At 38.5% G+C, this 22,267-nt stretch overlaps 1 protein-coding gene across 1 annotated transcript in view; it reads right to left on the bottom strand.

Moving 5' to 3' along the window:
* Nucleotides 1-22,267, bottom strand: part of LOC120525907 (flocculation protein FLO11) — a 77,371-nt gene that overhangs the window by 30,891 nt on the left and 24,213 nt on the right. Inside the window, exons 3-4 of the mRNA XM_039748588.1 lie at nucleotides 16,606-16,687; nucleotides 1,082-3,233 (exon numbers count right to left, since the gene is read on the bottom strand). Coding sequence (XP_039604522.1) covers nucleotides 1,082-3,233; nucleotides 16,606-16,687 — 2,234 coding nt within the window. The remainder of the gene's footprint in view (nucleotides 1-1,081; nucleotides 3,234-16,605; nucleotides 16,688-22,267) is intronic.

The following is a 22,267-nucleotide window of genomic DNA, read 5'->3' as shown; positions in this document are numbered from 1 at the left end:
ACAGTCGTTTATTAAAAAAGCTAATCTCTAAAGGTTAGTGGATTTCTATTCTCCATCTTGAAAAAAAGTAGATTGATTTGTTTTCACTTTGATGTCTACCGGCAGGTAACTAATTTAACTCTAATTTAAGACTGGGTCCCTGTGTTGCCTGATTCACGTGAAAGTTTGCTTTGTATAATGACATCTTAAAATAACCAAAATGAATGCAGAGACAACGTTTATAACAGAAAAACAGAACAATGTTCGGGTTTTAGACTCAGGTTGTAGGTGTTATAAACAAGTCAGTATTTATTTTATGATTGAATGCAGAGATCACTGTATCATAGGAGAAACATATTACTGCATTTTGGGATTGTTTTGGTTCTGAAATAATGTGTTGCAATAAACCAGATGGTAATGGCACAGTGATCACAGTATTTGTATCCATGAAAGGTAGAGTCACCTTGTGTGAACTTATCTATGGCACCAAAAGAACCAGGTCTGTCACTGATTACAATGGACTCGAAACCCCTATCTAGGGCACATGCCTACTATGTGTCTGGTGATGCTTCTGTTCTCTGCGATCCTGAATAGGATTGAACAGGTTGGAAAATGTGATTTTATTAACCCAATATATTGGTGTTTGGGAAGTGGGGGAAAAAAGCAGAGCCCTCAATTCAGTTTCACAATTTCCTCATCTCTCAACAACATTTCGGCAGATCTTTGCAGATACAGAGGGAAGAAGCAAAATCCAACCAGAAAGTGCTTGTGCTAGAAGTCTTCTGGAGTTTTAAAGCAGATGCTAACTTCAATTCCATCACTCTAACTAGATTCTCTGTAAGATAGCATAGAATACTGTTAATCTAAAGCTATGTATGAGGTTGAGCACACCCAGGCATCTCTATATTTTTATACATTTTACAGTCTTGTGATACCCAACCCAGTTGCACAACTTGAGGTAATGCAAGGCCCTAATTATGTACATAAGTTAAGAATTTGAAAAGCAGAAATGCAACCATTCCTTTCAATGCCATTTACTTGAAATTCTAGCATAAGGAAACTATGTTGTCTTGTGTAACGTGACACCAATTCATAATCTTACCTTTTAGGAACCTCGCCGATGTTGTTCGACTTTACTTTCGTTTTCAGCTCATTCAGGACTAAGTCCTTGGCTACTGCTGGTTGAACATTTTCCTCGGCTGGCTTACTTGGTATTTGTGATGGAATGACAACTTTTGAAGGGATGTTTTTAGATATCTTGGGCTCAGGGTTTGCCCAAGCATCACTGCTAGAGTCCTCCACAGGTTTAAAGTTTGTCTTTAAATCCACTTCCATCATTTTCTTCTGCAATATACTTTGGAGGGTAACTTGACCTCCCGTAGAACCAAACTTGTTTTCAGAAGACAACTGAGTTGTGATTTGTGGCTTTGCTTTAATCTTTGGCTTGAAGTCAGTTGGAGTCCTTGGTAGTTTAGGTGCCATCTTTATTGCTGGAGGTGCAGTGCTTGGTGTTGGAGGACCTCTGGTTTTGGCAAAGGCATTGGACATGATGTCAGTGTCCATAGGGACTGTATATTTATTCTCTGTTTCAATTAAAGGGGCATTAAAGTCCAGTGTAGGTGATGCCATCTCCTCAGTGGTGCTGCTCTCCTCTGTGGGATAATTGGCAAATTCAGGTGGAGGTGGAATAAACATGCAATTTAGTTCCCCACTTTCACTGTCTCTGCACACACTGTCAAGATCCATGGGAGGCTCTGGAATTTGAGCTGCTTCAGGGTCTGGCAAATTTATGAAAGCAGATCTTTGCAGAAGGATCTGGTCCAACAGGCTCATGGATGATTTATCTGTACTTTTTACATCTGGTTTGGATCTTTCTTTGGTTTGGCTTAATGATGTAACGGGAGATGGTACATAAGCAGTACTGGGCGCTGCCAGTGTGGGTTTCGGGTCTGCCATAGGTCCAGGACTGAATGCTGGTGCAACTGTGTCTTTATTGTCTTTGTTTGCCTTAGGACTAATGATGAAGGAGTTGGGGTTCTGCTCACTTTGCTGAATTGTCATACTTGAGCTTGTCATAGTTGTTGAGAATGAGAGAGAGCTGGCACTGTTGTTACTACTATTGCTGTTCTGTCTGGAGAGAGAGCCGTTTCTGGATCTCTGTTTAGCAGCAAATAGCATTGCAAGTGGGGAGACGGTGTTATCTTTCGGGACTGACGGTGATGGGACAAGTTCTTCTATAGCATAGGAAGTTTCTTTCAGTGGTTTGAAACTTGGAGCCAAGGGCTCTGGTTTGGCAGGGGAGTTAAATACCGGGACTTGGGGTGTTTCCACTGGTTTTGTTAGAGATCTTTCTTGATTGTTATCTGGCAGCTGAGCTACTTGGATTTTCTCCTGACGCTTTTTGGCAGCAAGTGCAATAGCAGAAGTAAAAGAGTCTTCATTAGTATGGCGTTTAGTTTCAGAGAGCTTTATTGTTGTGGTTGGCATCCCATTTGAAGTAAGATCATTTCCCGGTTGCATGCCAGAACTGTTTCTCCTTACAGACGATGGAGGAGGATACCCATTAACTTGTCTTGACTGGTCTTCAGAAGCCGATCCATGCATTAAAATCAATGGTTTGACCTTTTTGTCGCCAACAGTCCCTTTTGATGGTGTGGTGTCTGATTCAGCCCTGTAGAGTTTGGCAGTATTTTGGGGTTTGAAGCTTGATGGCATTGGGCTTTGAAAATCTTGTGGTGGGTCTGGTTGTAGGGAGACAACATCCAATTGGGAAATAGAAGAGTATCTGAGAGGTTTAGGTGGTGGGACCTTGGGGACTTTGGAAGAAGATGGTGGCTGTGTTGTATTAATGGTACTTGGGAAGGGACTGGAATTCTGTTTTGGGAGTGAAGATGGAGGTGGAGGTGGTGGGGCATATTTTGGACGTTGCACTGGAACAAGAGATGAAGATTCTTCTGATATGTATGAAGGTATTTCTGGATCTTTGAAACTGTACATTTCTGAAGGGGGTGTTGGTGGAGGAGGAGGTGGAGGCATTCCTGGGTGAGGGATATCAACCTGAGAGCTGGGAGTGGATATTAAAGGTGAATTCAGGAAACTGGATGAGGGTGGTGGTGGAGGTGGAGGGAATGAAGGTGGAGGAGGGGGAGCCATGTCCGGAGGGGGTGGGATGAAAATTTCTTCTTCTGTATCATCTGGAAAACCATTTGTTATGAGATTCCCATTTGTGTTGTTGTTGAAATTCACTCCATTTCCTGAAAAATATTGAAAGAACAAACATTGATGGTGGGACAATTTATTAAGTATAGCAGAACACTATTAATCAACTTGCCAAAACCCATCCAGAGAGCATTGGGCAGAAAGTTAGAGCCAACCCTGAACTCGGGGACACTGTTGCAAACTTAAGAGTAAATTTCACGCAAAGTTTTTCTTTACACAGAGAACCATTCACATATGGGATAGGCTACCAAGTAGTGTGGTTTACAGTAGGACTTTACGGACTTTCAAAACTAGACTTGATGTTATTTTAGAACAATTAAGCTGATAGGACTGGTGAGCTTTGTTGGGTTGAATGGCCTGTTCTCAACTAGATTGTTTTAGTGTTCTATAACAGGTGGATGTAGAGAAAAGCCAAGCAAAATGACACCTTTTATTGGCTAACTAAAAAGATTACAATATGCAAGCTTTCGAGGCAACTCAGGCCCCTTCTTCTGCCTCGAAAGCTTGCATATTGTAATCTTTTTAGTTAGCCAATAAAAGGTGTCATTTTGCTTGGCTTTTCTCTACATTCATAATGGCTAACACGGTACAACAACCTAGCACTATAACAGGTGGAAAAAGTGTCAAAATGACAGGCAAATGTCATTCCCAAAAGGACAAACTAACACATCAGTACAAAAAGGGCAAATTCTTTGATCAAAAAAGGTAAAGTGAAAGTCAAAAAGCCAGACCTAACAAAAAGGAATTCCCTAACCAAAATAAGATCTTAAAAGCACATAAAAGAAAATGTTTTTGAATTATCCTTCTGCACACCAAATAGACCAGGACCAATGATGCTACATGATATGATCCCTGAGCAAACTACATGGCTGCTGCCAGACTAGATAAACATAAAATGGCTACAGGAACAACATACAAAATGGTGGTAAAATAACGTAATTGTCACACCATTAAAAGCAAAATAAATACTAAAGAAATAAATTGCTGAAGGATAAAAATGGTTGGAAATATTTATAAAAATCATGTGAAGGGGAATTGAAGCAGATTATATACATTTTCAATTTGTATTTTTTATATTTGAGATCTCATATGCCATACTGAATGCTTCTAGTCTCGCAGAGCCAGATATCTAATATAAACATTTGGAGACTGAATTCTGCCTAATCAGGAGTGGGAGGAATTAGACAGTTCACTGAGTTTCACATTTCTAAACCAACACAACATCTCATGTAGGTGGAGTTCAAAGTAGGGACGGTCATTTAAACAACAAAGCACGCTGGTGCTCTGCGCAGTGTCGTCCAACCAGAAAGACCCCTGTGAAACAAATAAACTTGTCTCATGTGTCTGGAGAACACATTACATGTGTTAAAAGCAAACATAACATGTTACAAGAGAAAACTCTTTCTGAGAAGCCAGATTATATACTTTAGTATTCAAGAAGTGAAGTATTCACTGCCTCCAGGTGTATGTGGTCATTGTCGTCCTCAGTTAAAAAATTACATTTGGTGTCAATGTGATGAACAAAGAAATGGCCGCTATTTTAATGGAAAAATAACAACTACTAAACAATGTGCTGTCACCCTAAGTAAAATGAAGGTTAAAAGAATTTCCTTTAAGCAAAGTCTGTTTGCTATTAATAATGAAGAGACACGGAAGAAGCAGATTTTGGTAGGCAGCGCAATGGAAACAGTTCATGTGCTCTACCTTTGCCACAGACCACAGATGAAGTTACACAGTCTACACAAATAACTAAGGTAAGTTAACATTACCGTCTAATTGTAAATGCCAAGTGTGCCAAAACAGAATATAGTCCAGTGCTTTATCATGTAGCATAGAAGTATATTCAGACCGCAGGACCTCTCTAAAGACTGTTGCTATACAACTAAATGGAGCAATAGTCAAAGTGACAGAAAGATATACAGAACAAGTTCATCTTTAAGCTTCACTTAATTTCAGATAACAGAGCTCCTTAAACTGATTGCAACAATTATACCTTTTCATTTTCTTTCAGTTTCAAGTATTTTGTTCAACTTCTTTTTTTTATTTTGCTTCACATCCTTTTTCAGTTGCACCCCAGCTATTTTGACTGCATGAACTGGAGGTAAACTGGAGGCAGGTGTTTAGGAAGAAACCCTGTGGAGAGCCTTTTCAGCAGTGGATTTCACTGCTATTCACTACAAACTTTTCAAAGAGTTGTCCGCATACATATAGTTCTTTGTTCAAAAATCAAGTCCAGAACCCATGAGATTAGCATGCTTGTACATAAGAGGCATGAATTAGCATTCTTGGCATTAGCTGTTTGCCTTCATTTTTAATGGTATGCACATCATTGCTAAGTTTTGTTAAATAAGATTTCTACTCAAGTTTTACATTGATGTCTGTTCTGGTATTTGTATCATCAGAGGTGACTGTGTGCAGAGGGTGCAGTCCTATAAATACCTGGGAGTGCAGCTGGATGATAAATTGGACTGGACTGTATATACTGATGCTCTGTGTAAGAAAGGACAGAGCCGACTATACTTCCTTAGAAGGCTGGTGTCCTTCAACATCTGCAATAAGATGCTGCAGATGTTCTACCAGACGGTTGTGGCGAGTGCCCTCTTCTACGCGGTAGTGTGCTGGGGAGGCAGCATAAAGAAGAGGGATGCCTCACGCCTGGACAAACTGGTGAGGAAGGCAGGCTCTATTGTAAACACAGAGCTGAACAGTTTGACATCCGTGGTGGAGCGACGGGCATTGAGCAGACTCCTGTCAATAATTGAAAATCTACTGCATCCACTGAACAGGATCATCTCCAGACAGAGGAGCAGCTTCAGTGACAGACTGCTGTCACCGTCCTGCTTCACTGACAGACTGAGGAGATCGTTCCTCCCCCACACTATGCGACTCTTCAATTCCACCCTGGGGGGTAAACGTTAACATTATACAAAATTATTGTCTGTCTGTTATACCTTCATTGTTATCACTCTTTAATTTAATATTGTTCTTTATCAGTATGCTGCTGCTGGAGTATGTGAATTTCCCCTTGGGATTAATAAAGTATCTATCTATCTATCTATCTATCTATCTATCTATAATATAGAGCCTTTCATATGTATCTTTCTATTGTATAGTGACTTTCATATCTATCTATTAATCTATCTAATCTATCTATCCATCCATAAGAAGAGGTCAATATTAGCTTTGAGTTGGTAGTCATTCCCTTTCATAGTATTTTTTCCTACTGAGACCGAGAAAAAAAACTAGAACTACTATTAGTTATGACTCTTCTTAGCTTTATTTTTTTTCTTGTCTTTTCTTTTTAGATGTTATTATTTTTTTCTTAAATTATTTTTGGTTTTTGTAATTGAACATATTTTGGTTTTCTTACTTTTGGTTTTGTATAATTCTTTATTTAACATTGTCTTTATTATTTTCTTTATAATTTATGTTAATTCTGTTAGTTACTGTGTCTGTGATTGTATCAGTTGAAAATATTTGTGCTGTGTTGAGTCTCGGACCTGCAACATTGGGCCCAGAAGTGAACTCTGCAGGGTGAGGTAAATGGAGAGCTCTATCAATTCATCTGTCTCTGAACACTTTGAGCAGTGAACTTTCAATTATGACATCAGCAGACCTCTCTCTCTCTCTTTCTCGGTCAGCCTCCGCCTTTGCTGTGGAGCATTGCATGCTTCTTGTCTTATATACAGTAGGTTCAGCCCAAGGGTGTGGGGTCCTTAGTTCAGTGCTGAGGCATTTGACTTTCCCACGTGTGTTTGCTCAGTTCATGTTCTTGGATTCCCTTTAGACATTGTAAGATCATCTTTTCGATTCATCTGATTTTTGGAATTGTTGCTCTTATTTTAGGATTTGGATTTGATTGTTTTTTTGGAATGCAGTCTTAAGGAATATTTTTTAAATAGTTTTGATCTTTTTGAATCATATTTTTTTTAGTTTTTGGATTTATTATTATTATTATTATTATTATTATTATTATTATTATGAGAAACCAAGGGCCAATGCTTTAATATGGTCTTCCTCTATCTCTTGAGATTTTCCAGCTTGACTCATTTTTGATGTGTAGGTTGGAAAGCCTGCTTCTCGTGTTTAAGCTAATTTTTTTGTTTGTAGGTCTCTCAGGAGCACTGAGGAGTAAATCCTGTATTTCAGTTTTGGACATTTGTCTGTTACAAAACCTCAGAAAACACAGGCCATGACATTTCAGTGAGGTCTAACCCAAACCAGAGCCTTAACACCTAAACTCAAATAGCAGATGTTCAGCCAGCACAGGCCAAACAATTGGGTTAAAGCTTTTAAAGTTCAAAAACCTAAGAATTGAGAGAGAGAGGCCAAAAGAACTCCTGTTTCAAAATAACTAACCAGTGTTCATTGATATTTATACATTTATTAACAAAATTTCAAACACAAGAATAAAAGCAGTCACAAAAAAATAAATCAAAATAAGGTACAGTATATCCAAACGGCCAACCCAAAATCAAATAAAACCACTCCATAACTGAATTGAATTTAAAATTCATTATTCTAAGAATAGTTAGAAAAAACATATACAGTAAGTAAACGTCAAAATCCCAAAAATGAGCCAAAAAAGAAGGCAGCCATTACTTGCAATGCTATGGCTGGACACAGAACAAAGAACATTTGCAGAGCTGACATATACTTCAATCACATGTCTGAAAACCATTAAGAAATTAATCAGTAACAGAGAAAAACTATTACTATTGCAAAATTACCAAAAATAATCAACAAAGAATAATGAAGCATGTCAGCATAGCAATGTAAAGCAGAGAACAGGAGCAGAATCCTGGGAAAACCATAAGCGGGATACGATCCTGCTTCACTGTTTGCATCCTCATTAGCTGCTTTTGGGACACAGCACTTACAACACTAAGGGGTAACTTAACTTAAAACAATATTCTCCACATATACAATAAATTAAAATATATATATACACACATATATATATATGTGTGTGTATTTTATAAAGGGTCAAATTATTTTAATCCTGTGTTTTATTCTTAGCCACCTGTTCCCTCCTGCCATTCTGTGCCATGAAGAATTAAACTGATACCCCTAGGACTACCATGGGAATACAGGTGTATACCCTTCACCCATTGGTATTGTGTCTGCCAATGCACCCTTTTTCGGATTGATACTGCCAGGTCTCTCTTTAGTCTTTATTTTCATCAGCAGTATCTACACTTTGCCCATGAGTACTGTTTGCACATTGGACTTTTGGGCCATGAACTTTGTTTGCTCCTCAGATGTGAATACATGAGTACAATTAAGGAGCTTCTTCAATGATAAAGGATAACCTTCTCATATTGTGGACAGAGCCCACAATCTAGCCAGGAGTAGACTTCATAACATCGACTTTAAGAGGATCCCCAATAATCAGACCTGCATCCTGTTGGTCCTCCTTTCCAGTCTGACACTCTATCTCTCCCACAGTTTATTAAACAAAATTTCCACATTGTTCAGACTGATCTTCCATGGGAGCCTTTCTTTATTAACCCTCCTTTGATCTCCTTTCTTCAATTACCTAACCTATGCAAACTTCACAGAGTACAGCCACATTTCCTACCAGGCACTTTTAGCTGTAACAGGAGCCGTTATGTCACTTGCAAATGAATCGCTAACAATACCCTTGTATCTGCTCCCTCTGGTAAATTGAATATTAAACAATGGGCCAATCTGAAAGTCTTATTTGCTGCATTTCTTGTAAGAAACCTTGTGGGCAGAGCAGGTTTAACAGACCATTTCAGAGAACACATTCAGTCCATTGAAATCAAACACCTTAAAAAGCCAACTGTGGAATAAATAGTTCACATCCCTTGATCATAGCTACAGTGACCTTCCTGTTTATGTTCTCTCCCAGGGCCACAAAGACACTTTTTAAAAAAAAAAATCAGAAGACTCTAAGCTTGTTCCCACCTGGGATCAAGTATTTCTCCAGGTTTTAATGACTGACTAACTTTTTAATCTCTGCCTTCATCTTCTCGAATGGTAGCTTCTTTTTACTTACTCTCATAATTTCTACTTCTGCCCTAACTTTGTTTTCTCCTTCCCTTCTCACATACAGTATGCAACCTGCTCTTTCCTTTTCATTTTCACACATAGATGAAGTCTATACAGCTGAAGTGCTACACCTTTTAACTTTATTCCTTTTCATCATGGAAATTACCTTTAACCCTTTTTCCTTTTACATAAATACAATCTACCCATTAGACCATAAGCCTGCTAGTTCTGTCATCCCTGTAGATTGTGATTATACTGATTCAATTTAAATTTTGGTTCATATTTACTGTCTGTCTTGTTGGATTTTGCTCACTCATTACTGTATGTCTTTTACAGTTTTAGCCTCAAGAGTGCGGTCTCTCCTTTAATGTTTGCATGCATGTTTACATTTATTTATTTGGCTAATGCCTTTTTCCAAGGCGACTTACAGCATTTATGATATAATTGATTACATTTCTTTTGACTTGCTCATGGTCACACAGTATTTAGTGATGTGCAGAACATTACAGTCTGATTGTGAGGTTTTCAGTCAATGAGGAATTGACACTCTCCATTTGTGTTCTTCACTCTTTGCTCTATTAAAGCAAGCCGAATTCTGGGCTGTCTGAATTTTAGTTTTTTGTTCAATGAGTTCTGTGTGCCTTTGAAAACTCTGGCATATTGCTATGCTGTCCTGTCTACTCTTGAGGTCTACTTACAGTGGTGTGAAAAACTATTTGCCCCCTTCCTGATTTCTTATTCTTTTGCATGTTTGTCACACAAAATGTTTCTGATCATCAAACACATTTAACCATTAGTCAAATATAACACAAGTAAACACAAAATGCAGTTTTTAAATGATGGTTTTTATTATTTAGGGAGAAAAAATCCAAACCTACATGGCCCTGTGTGAAAAAGTAATTGCCCCCTTGTTAAAAGATAACCTAACTGTGGTGTATCACACCTGAGTTCAATTTCCGTAGCCACCCCCAGGCCTGATTACTGCCACACCTGTTTCAATCAAGAAATCACTTAAATAGGAGCTGCCTGACACAGAGAAGTAGACCAAAAGCACCTCAAAAGCTAGACATCATGCCAAGATCCAAAGAAATTCAGGAACAAATGAGAACAGAAGTAATTGAGATCTATCAGTCTGGTAAAGGTTATAAAGCCATTTCTAAAGCTTTGGGACTCCAGCGAACCACAGTGAGAGCCATTATCCACAAATGGCAAAAACATGGAACAGTGGTGAACCTTCCCAGGAGTGGCCGGCCGACCAAAATTACCCCAAAAGCACAGAGACGACTCATCCGAGAGGTCACAAAAGACCCCAGGACAACGTCTTAAGAACTGCAGGCCTCACTTGCCTCAATTAAGGTCAGTGTTCACGACTCCACCATAAGAAAGAGACTGGGCAAAACGGCCTGCATGGCAGATTTCCAAGACGCAAACCACTGTTAAGCAAAAAGAACATTAGGGCTCGTCTCAATTTTGCTAAGAAACATCTCAATGATTGCAAAGACTTTTGGGAAAATACCCTGTGGACTGATGAGACAAAAGTTGAACTTTTTGGAAGGCAAATGTCCCGTTACATCAGGTGTAAAAGGAACACAGCATTTCAGAAAAAGAACATCATACCAACAGTAAAATATGGTGGTGGTAGTGTGATGGTCTGGGGTTGTTTTGCTGCTTCAGGACCTGGAAGGCTTGCTGTGATAGATGGAACCATGAATTCTACTGTCTACCAAAAAATCCTAAAGGAGAATGTCCGGCCATCTGTTCATCAACTCAAGCTGAAGCGATCTTGGGTGCTGCAACAGGACAATGACCTAAAACACACCAGCAAATCCACCTCTGAATGGCTGAAGAAAAACAAAATGAAGACTTTGGAGTGGCCTAGTCAAAGTCCTGACCTGAATCCAATTGAGATGCTATGGCATGACCTTAAAAAGGCGGTTCATGCTAGAAAACCCTCAAATAAAGCTGAATTACAACAATTCTGCAAAGATGAGTGGGCCAAAATTCCTCCAGAGCGCTGTAAAAGACTCATTGCAAGTTATCGCAAATGCTTGATTGCAGTTATTGCTGCTAAGGGTGGCCCAACCAGTTATTAGGTTCAGGGGGCAATTACTTTTTCACACAGGGCCATGTAGGTTTGGATTTTTTTTTCTCCCTAAATAATAAAACCATCATTTAAAAACTGCATTTTGTGTTTACTTGTGTTATATTTGACTAATGGTTAAATGTGTTTGATGATCAGAAACATTTTGTGTGACAAACATGTAAAAGAATAAGAAATCAGGAAGGGGGCAAATAGTTTTTCACACCACTGTAGATTTTTAGGTCATCTGCACAGTTCACCTTTCAGTTTTTCGTTCAATGAGTCCCGTATGTCTATACTGACTTTTTTATGTTTGTACATTTGTCTTTTTGTATCCTTTGCCCTTTTACCTATTATTCAGTCTGTATTGCCTACCACTTGTGTTTTTGCCTCATAGGTACTGTCTGCTCTTCAATATTTGCACCAAGTCTGCCTATGGGTGCCATTGGTTTAATTAAGTTTGACCTAATTGGAATTTCTCTCTCTCTCCACCTCCACACTTTTTGCTTTTTTCCTCAGAGAGGTTTTATTAAGTGTAGCTAGGGAAAAAAAAAATATTTATATTGACTATAAAAAGTGTCAGTGTCGTGCATGAACCAGTTCAAAACAGCACGTTTATTAAGAACGATGAACTTAACATAACGTATTTGCAAATGAAGAACTTGAACGTGAGTGAGTTCAGTTTAATGTGACATTCTGGATCTGGTTTAGGTCCAGTTTAAATGATTTGCCTTATCCTGTAATGTAGGGTTGGAGCCGAATCTGAATGCGGTATTCGGATAAGCACAAATAGTGGATTTTTACAAATATTTATTTTGTACGAATTTTTTGCCATTTATTTGAATTCAGAAAAAATAACGTAAAATCAAATAGGCACTGTCTGTGTCTGCCTGCTTGTGCTTAAGCTGCACCCTCGCTGAAATGAGCATGCGGTGAAGCTCTGCTTTTGCTTTAAGGAAAATGTTGCACTTCGCAAGGCTACTTTATATGTTTCCCCACTGGACATGCAATATGTGATGCAAATTTTGACCGGCAGCGTAATAGGTTAATTCACCTACATGCTGGTTCCACACTCACCATTTGTGTCATACAGTTGGAAATAGAGCAGTAATTTATATGTATACTTGCATCTATTTAATTTCTTTTTGACCGGGAGGATATTAGCATACAGTATATGGTTATACATGTTTGTTGTTGGGTATAACTCAATAAAGTGTATTTAAATTAAAAATTCTTCATAATTATTGCATTTTATTCCAGAACACTGTAATACCCTAATATAAGGCAAGCAAAATTGAAAAAAGTAAACTCTTGGCCATTTATTCTCACTCCTTAAAAAATACAAAATGAACTGAACATGAACTAGTTCAAAATTGAAATGGTGAACTATGAACGTGAATTTATTCATTTTAATCTGAGGGAACTGAACTTTGAGCCAGTTCTTGTGAGGTGTGAACTTGCAAAACACTGAAAAGTATACACCCCTTGTAAAGGTTCAAATTTTATTATCACACAGCATTTTACCACTGTCACTTTAATTCAGTTTTTTCAACAACGATCAATGGAAAAGAACTCTTTAATATCAAAGTGAAAATAGATCTCTACAAAGTGGTATAAACTAATTACAAAAATAAAGCACCAAATAAATAATAAGTATTCACCCCATTCAAGTTAGTATTACTTGTATAAAAATTGTGAATATTTTAAAGACACTGTTGTTATGGGCAAGACCTCTTGCTCTCTGTTTTTGATGTACATTTTTTGGTGTTTGATTTTTGATTGCCTAGTACCAAGAATAAGGAAGAAGGAAGTAAAAGGAGGCACTGAAAAGATTGAAAAATGGAAAGGCAACAGGACCAGATGAAATACCAGCAGAAGTGTAAAAGAGTTTAGGAGAAGGAGAAGTAGATGTGTTATGGGATCTATTGCAGAAGATCTATGAATACCAGAGGAGTGGAGAAACAGCGTGATTGTAAAGAAGAAGAGAGATATTCAGTATTGTGGAAACTACAGAAGGATAAAACTGATGTCACACACAATCAAAATTTAAGAAAGCGTTATAAAGAGAAGTCTTAGGGAAGAGATCACCATAGGAAAGGAGCAGTTTTGTTTTTTGCCAAGAAGAGGAGCAACTCATGAAGTCTTTGCATTGAGACAGCTCATAGAGAAGCATCAAGTAAAACAGAAAGATTTGCATATGGTATTTATTGATTTGGAGAAGGCTTATGACACCACATCAGGAGGTTTGGAGGAATATGAGAGAGAAAGGCGTACCAGAGAAGTTTGTCAGGAATGTCCAGGATATGTATGGGGGAGTGAGGACTTGGACTAAAAAGTGGTGTCGTGGTAACAGACAAGATATCAGTTAGAGTAGGTCTGCACTAGGGATCTTCTTTAAGTCCTTACTTCTTTGATCTGGTTATGGATGAGTTGAGCTGTGGAATAAAAGACTGCTTTTTGCAGATGAAATTGTGTTGCGTAGCACCAGAAAAGAGGAGGTGGAGAGGATGTTGGAAGAATGGAGAAGGGCTTTGGAAGATAAAGGGTTGAAGATAAATAGGAAGAAGACAGAATATTTATGAGGTTTAGTGATGATCAGGGTTCAGAAGCTAGCAGGCAGAGAGAGCTGTTGAAAAGAGTGGATACATTTAAATATGTAGCCCAAGATGGAAAGTTAGATGCAGAGATGAGTGCAATGTGGATAGATAAATTGGAAAAAAATTATTAGGAGTAATGTGAGATTAAAGAATTAAGACAAAGGTTAAAGGTAAGGCTTTTCAGACAGTTGTAAGACCAGCAATGTTGTATGGAGCTGAAACATGGACAGTAAGGGGAGTGCAGGAGAAGAAATAGATGTGGCAGAAATTAGAATGTGGAGATGGATGTGTAGAGTTTCAAAAAAGGCAGAATAGGAAATGAGACCATGAGAGGTGCAACAAAAATAGAAGAGATATTTAAGAAAGTACAGGAAAGTAGGTTGAAGTGGCACAGACTTGTGATGAGGAGAGGCAATGAATACGTGGGCAAAAGAGTGATGGGAGTGGAAGTACAGGGGAAGAGGAAGGAAGAGGAGGTGGATGGAAAAAGTAAAAGAAAATCTGAAGGAAAAGGTTGACTGGCGAAGAGGTTTAGGACCGACTTTCTGCAGAAGGCTGATCAGGCACATCAGCTCTACACAGAAGTTGGAAAAGATGAAAAGGAAGAAGAAGAAAGTTTTGATTGCTGATTTCACAATCTCTGTTTTTCACAATGACCCATACAGCACATAATTTTTGAATTGTTTTTGTATCAGCTCCCGTTGATTAAATCTCACAGTTACATTATTCCTATTTGTCCTAGTTTTTTGGATAAGCCTTATTTCTTCCATCCAACATCACTGCCTATCTGTCAATATTATATCCAATCAGTATTGTTTGTCATTTTTATTGTTGGCTCATGAGCCCATACAGTGTCACACACGTGCAAGTAGGAGGCAGCTAAAGGGCGTGAGTAATTGTATTAAAACATCCAACCAGGGGACGAAGGAGTGCACTTACTGTCTTTCTCAGTTCCCTACAGACCTTTCCTGGGAAATCGTGCAAGGTTCCGGCCCCTTTGGTGACGTCACTTCCTATACGGGCCTTTAAAGCCTCCACCTTTGTCTCCTGTAATAAGTTCTGCTATGGACTCAGTCTTGTGAACAACTCTTTGAAAATGTACTATATTTGCAGCCAGGATACATTACACGGGTGGCTGCCCCAAACCTTTATGATGTCTGGTGTGATTATTTGTGACAACAGAATTTTGGAATTTAAAAATGTTTTAGACCACTCTGACTTAATCAATTTCTTTCAAATTCACTCTCATCCATTCTGTCTGCCTTTAATTCTTTTGCCCCACATTGTCTGCTAGGTCGGTTCCTCCAATCCACTATGTGAGCCTGAGCAAGTCACTTAAACCAGCATGTGTGCAAATTGTAAAAAAAAGTAAATGTACTGTGGATCTGTAAGGTATACTGCCGTGGGATTTGCTTCCCTACCGAAAGGTGACACATAAAATAAAAGCTGTTTCTTTGTTTGACCTTCAGTCTTTTTGCCATGAGCAATGTCTGCCGTTTATACTTATGTATATTGGTACAGTCAGACCATTAAAACTGCTGTTTGTTACACTTCAGATTTTCTACCCATCAGTGCAGTTTGCATTTTAGACTTTAGGCGTATAATTACTGGACTTTTTTCATTTCCGTTTCTAGGTCACCTCTGCTGTCAGGATGTATTTCTAAATGCTGCTAGCCACCTGTTCACACCTTTATAATCAAAACTGTATGTAATGATTGGAAAAAAATGCATGAATCTTGAAAGTTCACCATGACAACCAACTATGGTACGTTAGGCACGCACTAAACCAGTCAGGCTTGTTCCATGTTTCCTGAATTGTTACTTGACCTGGTTTATTGCTGCTGACGCTGTCCCCTATTTTTGATCATTCCTTCTTAGTCTACAATTAATCACGTGCTGAACTGAAATAGAAGAAGAAGAAGACAGAAATGCAGAGGAGAAATTCATAACACTTACTACTTGGCTATTGAGGGGTCGTCAAGTTGCACTTTTCATCTCACTGTATTGAACAATTTAGAGTTCCATTCAAAGAAATCAACCTATGGCAATGGCTTCTGGCTGCCTTTTAAGGGAAGGCGCTACCACTTACTACATAATTATTTTCATGATGCCTTTGCCAGGAAGGTAGTGTGTCCAAATTCAGAAGGTGAACTAGGGCACATTGCAATTATAATTTTTTAAACACGTTCTTCAAGATGAGCTTTGGTTTTTTATGTCTTAGCTACAGACAGCCACTTTTTGATTTAAAATGAAGAATTATAATAAAGTGTACTGGACAAAAGAAAGAGTTCTTCATCTATGCTTAATGTATGCAATGCCCAGAAAATGCTGTAAGCAATAGCCTGAAAAACTTCCTTATGTTTTGTTCCTTGATGTTGCCAGACAAGTTAAGTGACTGTCTACAGAGGAAATGTTTTCAGCACCTCTCTGTGAACGTTGGAGAGCAGGTCGCCAACTTATTCCCTTGTTACTTAAACAATAGGCCTGATCGGTTTACAAGTTTATGCAGAGCCTGATTGTTCATATGGCTGGCATGGTGTTGGGCCTGCTGGACTGCTGAAGCAAAGACACAGAGGACACTCATCACTAAGACACATAAGGATTATCCCTATGCTGTTCCCGAAGTGCTGATTTGGGGCTTACACACATAAAACAATGACAGGCCTGGGATCTACAAATGTTTCTGGCAGGTAATTTATTCATAGTTGGTCTTACCCGCTACTCCAGTGCCAGGTCCCATCTGAAACCCAGGAACAGTTGGCAAAGGGACTGCATGACCAAGAGGTACATCTGAATCCTAGGAGAAAACAGAATATTTTCTGTTAGCAAAGTGAATGGTAATATCTATTCAGACAGTCAGGGTTCCATATGCAGACAGAAATTCAACAGAAACTGTGTGTAGTCAAGAATCAGAAAAAAGGTTGAGACCCACCCACCCATATTCCAAACTCTTTAGTATAGTTTCAGGGTCATGGGGGAGAGTCATAGACTATCCTGGAAGCCATGGGTGCAAGGCACATAAGGACCCTGGACATGGTTCCAGTCAATCATAGGGCACCCTGAAGCAGAGACTTTGCAAGTTTACTAACACGCATTGTCATAGGAACAGACTGTGCAAACTCTAATAAAAATTAATGCTTCCTCTCTTCATTTTCACAGTAAAGTAAGGGAGGTTTCACACATTATTAATTATTGATAACAAAGACAAAAGTAAATAAGCAAAGCAATGACCACATTTTCAATATGTGTCTGTATTGACTCTGAATGAGATAATGAAATGTTTTAGGAACGTAATCAGGAGATCAAAAGGGATTCGGGATTTTCTGCTGTGGCCAAAGAATTCAAACTTATGTATCATCAAATTCTAAATGCAGGGAAAAATCAAAAAGCAAATCCATATACAGGGAAGTCTTTTAGCCATAAATAGATTTGCATGCCAACTGCTTCTGTCCAAATTTTGGATACATAAGAGGTTCATGTGTCACCCTTTATATGCTTGTTCTGGTCCCATGATACAGCACACTTGGCTTGATCCTAAACTCCATCCCACCCCCAACAATTTCATTGGATTATATGGGTACAGAAATTGGATGGATAAATCTGTGACTCTTAAATGTGTTGTCCGTAAATAATTCAGAAGTATAGTTGTGACACAAGTGTGAATAGAGATAAATTTAACAAACCTTTTACCAAGTAGTGCAGAATGAGGTGTCACCCTTTGGACCTTGACTTGGCACTCATTAAACACTAGATAAAAAGCGATTAGTAAGGTATGCTGAGCTAAATGACCTGTTCCTGTCTTAATAGATGACACAGTTTAAAAGCTGGTTTTAGGGCATATATTTTTCTAATCTGCTTGAATTGATTTTATGAACAAACCACTTCTCAGTTTTTACATTTGAAGAACTGAATGGTAAGAGAAGGGCAGAGGAAAATCACTTCAATTATTTCATGTAACATAAACATCTAAAAATCCAGAGATACATTATTTTTTATTCTCATCCGGACTTTATGCAGCATGGAGGTGGGATGTTTCAAATATAATTTTAGCACCTCACCCCATTGTGTGTGTGGTAACAAGAAATTCCTGGTTTACCCTTTAGAGGTCACATCTCCCTGGAGAAGCTTCAAGAGGTTTCAGTGCTGGGCATTCCACTTTTCATCTCACTTTTACCCATACAGGGTTGTGGGGGCCACATTCATCACTGGGAGCAAAGCAGAAATCAACCCTAAGTGGGATGCCAGTGAATTGTTGGGTTCATCAATTAACCATATACTCAATTTGTAACCAATTTATTTCAAACTTGACATATATTGCATTGGACTCCATAAATATCACATTTGACTATATATATATACTGTATATATATATATATATATATATATACAGTATATATATATACACACACACACACACACACACACACGCTAGCCTCTTTGCAGTTCTGTCGCTCACATATGGGGATGTGGATGTAAAATTTAAACAGATTTTTATTTTCATGGGAATTTTTACATATGCATTATATAACTATTTTACATTACAGCAAGTAATTAACTATATTTAAAAAGAGTAAAACGCAATAATTTTAAAATAAATTATGTTTCATGTTGCGTTAGAGTTATTCGTTCCATAATACGATTTTGTTCTGTTTGTCTTTGAAATTAACATGCAAATACTTTTTAAACTTACACTTATACTGTAAAATTTCAGTAAAAACAATATTTGGAATTAAATTTTCGTCAATATTGCATTGAATTTTGATTCTTTGTTTGGACTTACATCGTGACAACTCAACGTATAACAGTCCATGAGTGAATTTCATTTCTTTCTCTGTAATAAATAAACCGACTTTTTTGAACGTTTGTCTCTGTGATTTGTTAATTGTCTAAAGGAAAACTGTTAATGTTTTAATATGAATGGCATTTCTAATGTTATGCATGGGAGATGTACTACATTACCTTTCTTGGGTACATCCTTCTTTCAACAATAATTTGGGTGGTGGAAGACTGTATGATGTTAACATATTTAGATATTCTTTGGGATATTGATATTCCGCCCAATCACCACCAACTGTTTCAGCATAGTCTATCGATATGCATTTAACCAATTTACCATGTAACCGATCGAACATTTTCATGTTAAATCGTTTTATTTCATTGTTTCTCAGTGGTAGGATTGTCCGTGTACTCATATCTTCAGTTGATAACCCTTTGTGATGAAATTCTTCAATAAAATTTGGGCATAATACTTCTTCTTTAATTGGGAACTTAAAATTTATAAGAGCTGAGAGAGCAGAAACTGTCTGTCAAAAGCATTCGCACGAATGCGAGGTATGATTACTGTTTGCGTGGTTGAATGGTTGAGAGGAGGGCGTGACTTGAAAAACTCTCATTGCCAAAGTCTCATCTCGCGGGACTTGAAAAAATTTTCCAAAATGTCTCCTCTTATTGCAGGATTTATATATATATATATATATATATATATATATATATATATATATATATATACTGTATTATAAAGACTTTTTAATTAGAGTACAGCATCAAGTCAATGAAACTTCCGGGATATCGATCTGGTCAATTAAGTAGCAGAGGGGGTTGTTAATCAGTTTCAGCTGCTTCTCTCCATTCTCCATCTTGCCTAGTTATCTATGTAGATGATGTAATTTTATTGAGTGCTGGCCTTTGTTTCTTTTCTAATTTGACTCAAAACACTTATCATCTTTTGTTTGGAGGCCCTTTAAAACTGCTGACAAGCTGCTATGCAAGGCAAATATTACTACTTGTGTCACTTGTCTGTGGTAATAGGAGAGGTAAGCAGCAATAAGAGAAATGATCTGAACCTCTTCACAAGGGACTGTGCTGCTTTAGAGACTGTCAGTGTGTTCAGATGCAATGTAGGGATAGTTGGTAATTGTGGAGACACCTTGCATGCTAGCACTTTAAGCCCATCACTATTAAAAGATATTGAGTGGGTATGTCTGCTGTCTGATGTTGAGCAGGCAGTGTGAGCCAATGACGAACATATAGGACTATAAAGGGGGGGTTGATCCCCCCTGTTGATTCACAGTGTGACTTTAAACAATTCACTTCATCTGTCTGTGCTACACCAACATGAGACTTTCCCATATGGATAAATAATCTTTGAATGATGTTCACTATGGAAAGACGCTGTATATATTCTGACTTGAGCAGAACGGCAGAAATACATTTTAAGATAGGCTGCTGTCGTAAAGCAGAATTCTATTGTCATTATGTCTTATAAATAGTGAATATGTGTTGTAGAAATTCCCCTGGCGATTGTCTACATGAAATAATGTGCATTTAAATTTATTTTTAAACTAGATAGAGAGCATTAACTAAAAAGCTCAATACCACCACAATAAATATGCAGTTTTTAAAAAAATCAGGTTTTGAAATCTTTCATTTTCTATTAGTTACTTGCTGCTTTATGACAAAAGTTTAACTAAAGCTTTGTTTATTCACAGTTTTGCCATTTGTCAGTAATTTAATGCCATTATTAACTCTTTTTTTAATTGTCTATAGAATATTACTGAATGCTTTGGGTGCATTGGGTGTTGTGAACCCCAGACCTATAACTTAGATGATTGTGTGCAAAATCCTTTCTTCCATTTTCTAATTTCAATTAATCCAATTTAAGGGTGTCAGATGCTTTGGCCTGTCTTGGTAGCATTGCACTCAAGGAAGGAACCAGTCAGTGTCATAGAAGACACAGGTTGACTGGTACTATATAAATGTAATGAATTATTATTATTATTATTATTACCCCCGGCCATGGTGGCTGCTTCATTACCTGGCCAGGAAGCAATGATAAAGGAAGGATATGGATGGATGGGCGTCCTGACCAAGTTGATTAGTGAAATCTTTCTTAATCAGTAGACCATTACGAGGGAATGACATAGGGCGACTGCCTCCCAAGGCTTTCTCTTCCCCCATTACACTGGGTGGTAGTGTCCCCCTGTTATGGCTCCTGTTTGGACACCCACAGGGCTGCATGGGTGTTGTAGTATTGAATGGCAGCCCTGTTGGGGTTCTCAGGTGCAACTAGGGGATGCTGCTGGGAGAAGGCTCCCCACTTATGGAGAAGTTCCACCAGACCCGGAATTGCTTCCAGATGGCAATGCTGCTGCACTAGAAGCCCTCCAGGGTTTGGCTTGAAAAGCAGCCACTCCGTCTCATCCACAGAGGTGGACAAGTTTTGCTCGGAGAAGAGTGGAATTGGAAAAGGAAAGGAAAGAAACAAAATGGAATTATGACTGATCTATCAGGTGATAAAAACCTGTAGAAGTTTTTTTGCTTGAATAAAAACTTCTTTCTTTGAACCTGTGACTGTGTGGATTGGTTGTATCTGGGTGTTTGCCCCAAACAAGTCACACCAGTTTGGAATGCCAATTCTTTGTGGCATACACCCATACATCATCATCTTAAGCCCCTTTCACAGTACACAATCTTAGTTAGATTCAGCGACTCAGTCAGACTGGCCTCCGACTTACTCTGACAAAGTCAAGTTATAAGGATGGGCTCATGTGTATACAAGAGCTTTTAGTGGTAGCAAAGATACTCACATTCACACCATCTGGAAGCAGCGATGTGTTTATTTTATTATAGTGACTTTGGAAACACATCCAGCCTTGACTTGTCTCATATACAGAGGCACGTAAAACAACTGCCCAAATGAATTGATAATAAAGAGCATATTAAACAAAGGGCGGCAAGGTGGCGCAATGGGTAGCACAGTCGCCTCACAGTTAGGAGACCGGGGTTCCCTGCGTGGAGTTTGCATGTTCTCCCCGTGTCTACGTGGGTTTCCTCCCACAGTCCAAAGACATGCAGGTTAGGTGCATTGGCAATTCTAAATTGTCCCGTGTGTGTGTGTGTGTGTGTGTGTGCCCTGCAGTGTCCTCAGCAACCCAAGCAGTACTACTGCGGCTGCTGGGATTTGGAGTTAATCTGAGTAGTGCTGCTAGAAGTTGACTACCAAAGTGTAGTCACTCGGAAGTACAATGCACACATTGCAGCCAGGAGGAATGCAGGAAAGTGTGTGTTTTGGATCACACAAACAGAAAGAAAGTTTGTCTGTCTGATGTCTCACTTTTGTCATACCACAGCAGAAGTGAACAACAAAAATAAAAGGGCCAAGGAGAACTTGCTTTACCTGGAAAGCCTTTGTTCGGGCACCAGTGCCATTAGACATCATGTTAATGGGTTTTCAGAATGCAGCATGCTCATGATATGTGCTGAAAAGTCATTAGAGGGTCATTTGCGATATTAATTGTGCATTCTGACATCATCAAGGCTTCATGATCCAGTAACATCACTTGTTAAGTTGAACACACCCTACAATTTGAAGTCATTT

This window comes from Polypterus senegalus, chromosome 3 (assembly GCF_016835505.1).
Source record: "Polypterus senegalus isolate Bchr_013 chromosome 3, ASM1683550v1, whole genome shotgun sequence".
In the NCBI taxonomy this organism is placed as follows: domain Eukaryota; kingdom Metazoa; phylum Chordata; class Cladistia; order Polypteriformes; family Polypteridae; genus Polypterus; species Polypterus senegalus.
The sequence above is the reverse complement of the archived record's forward strand: the minus strand, read 5'-3'. Positions and strand labels throughout refer to the sequence as shown.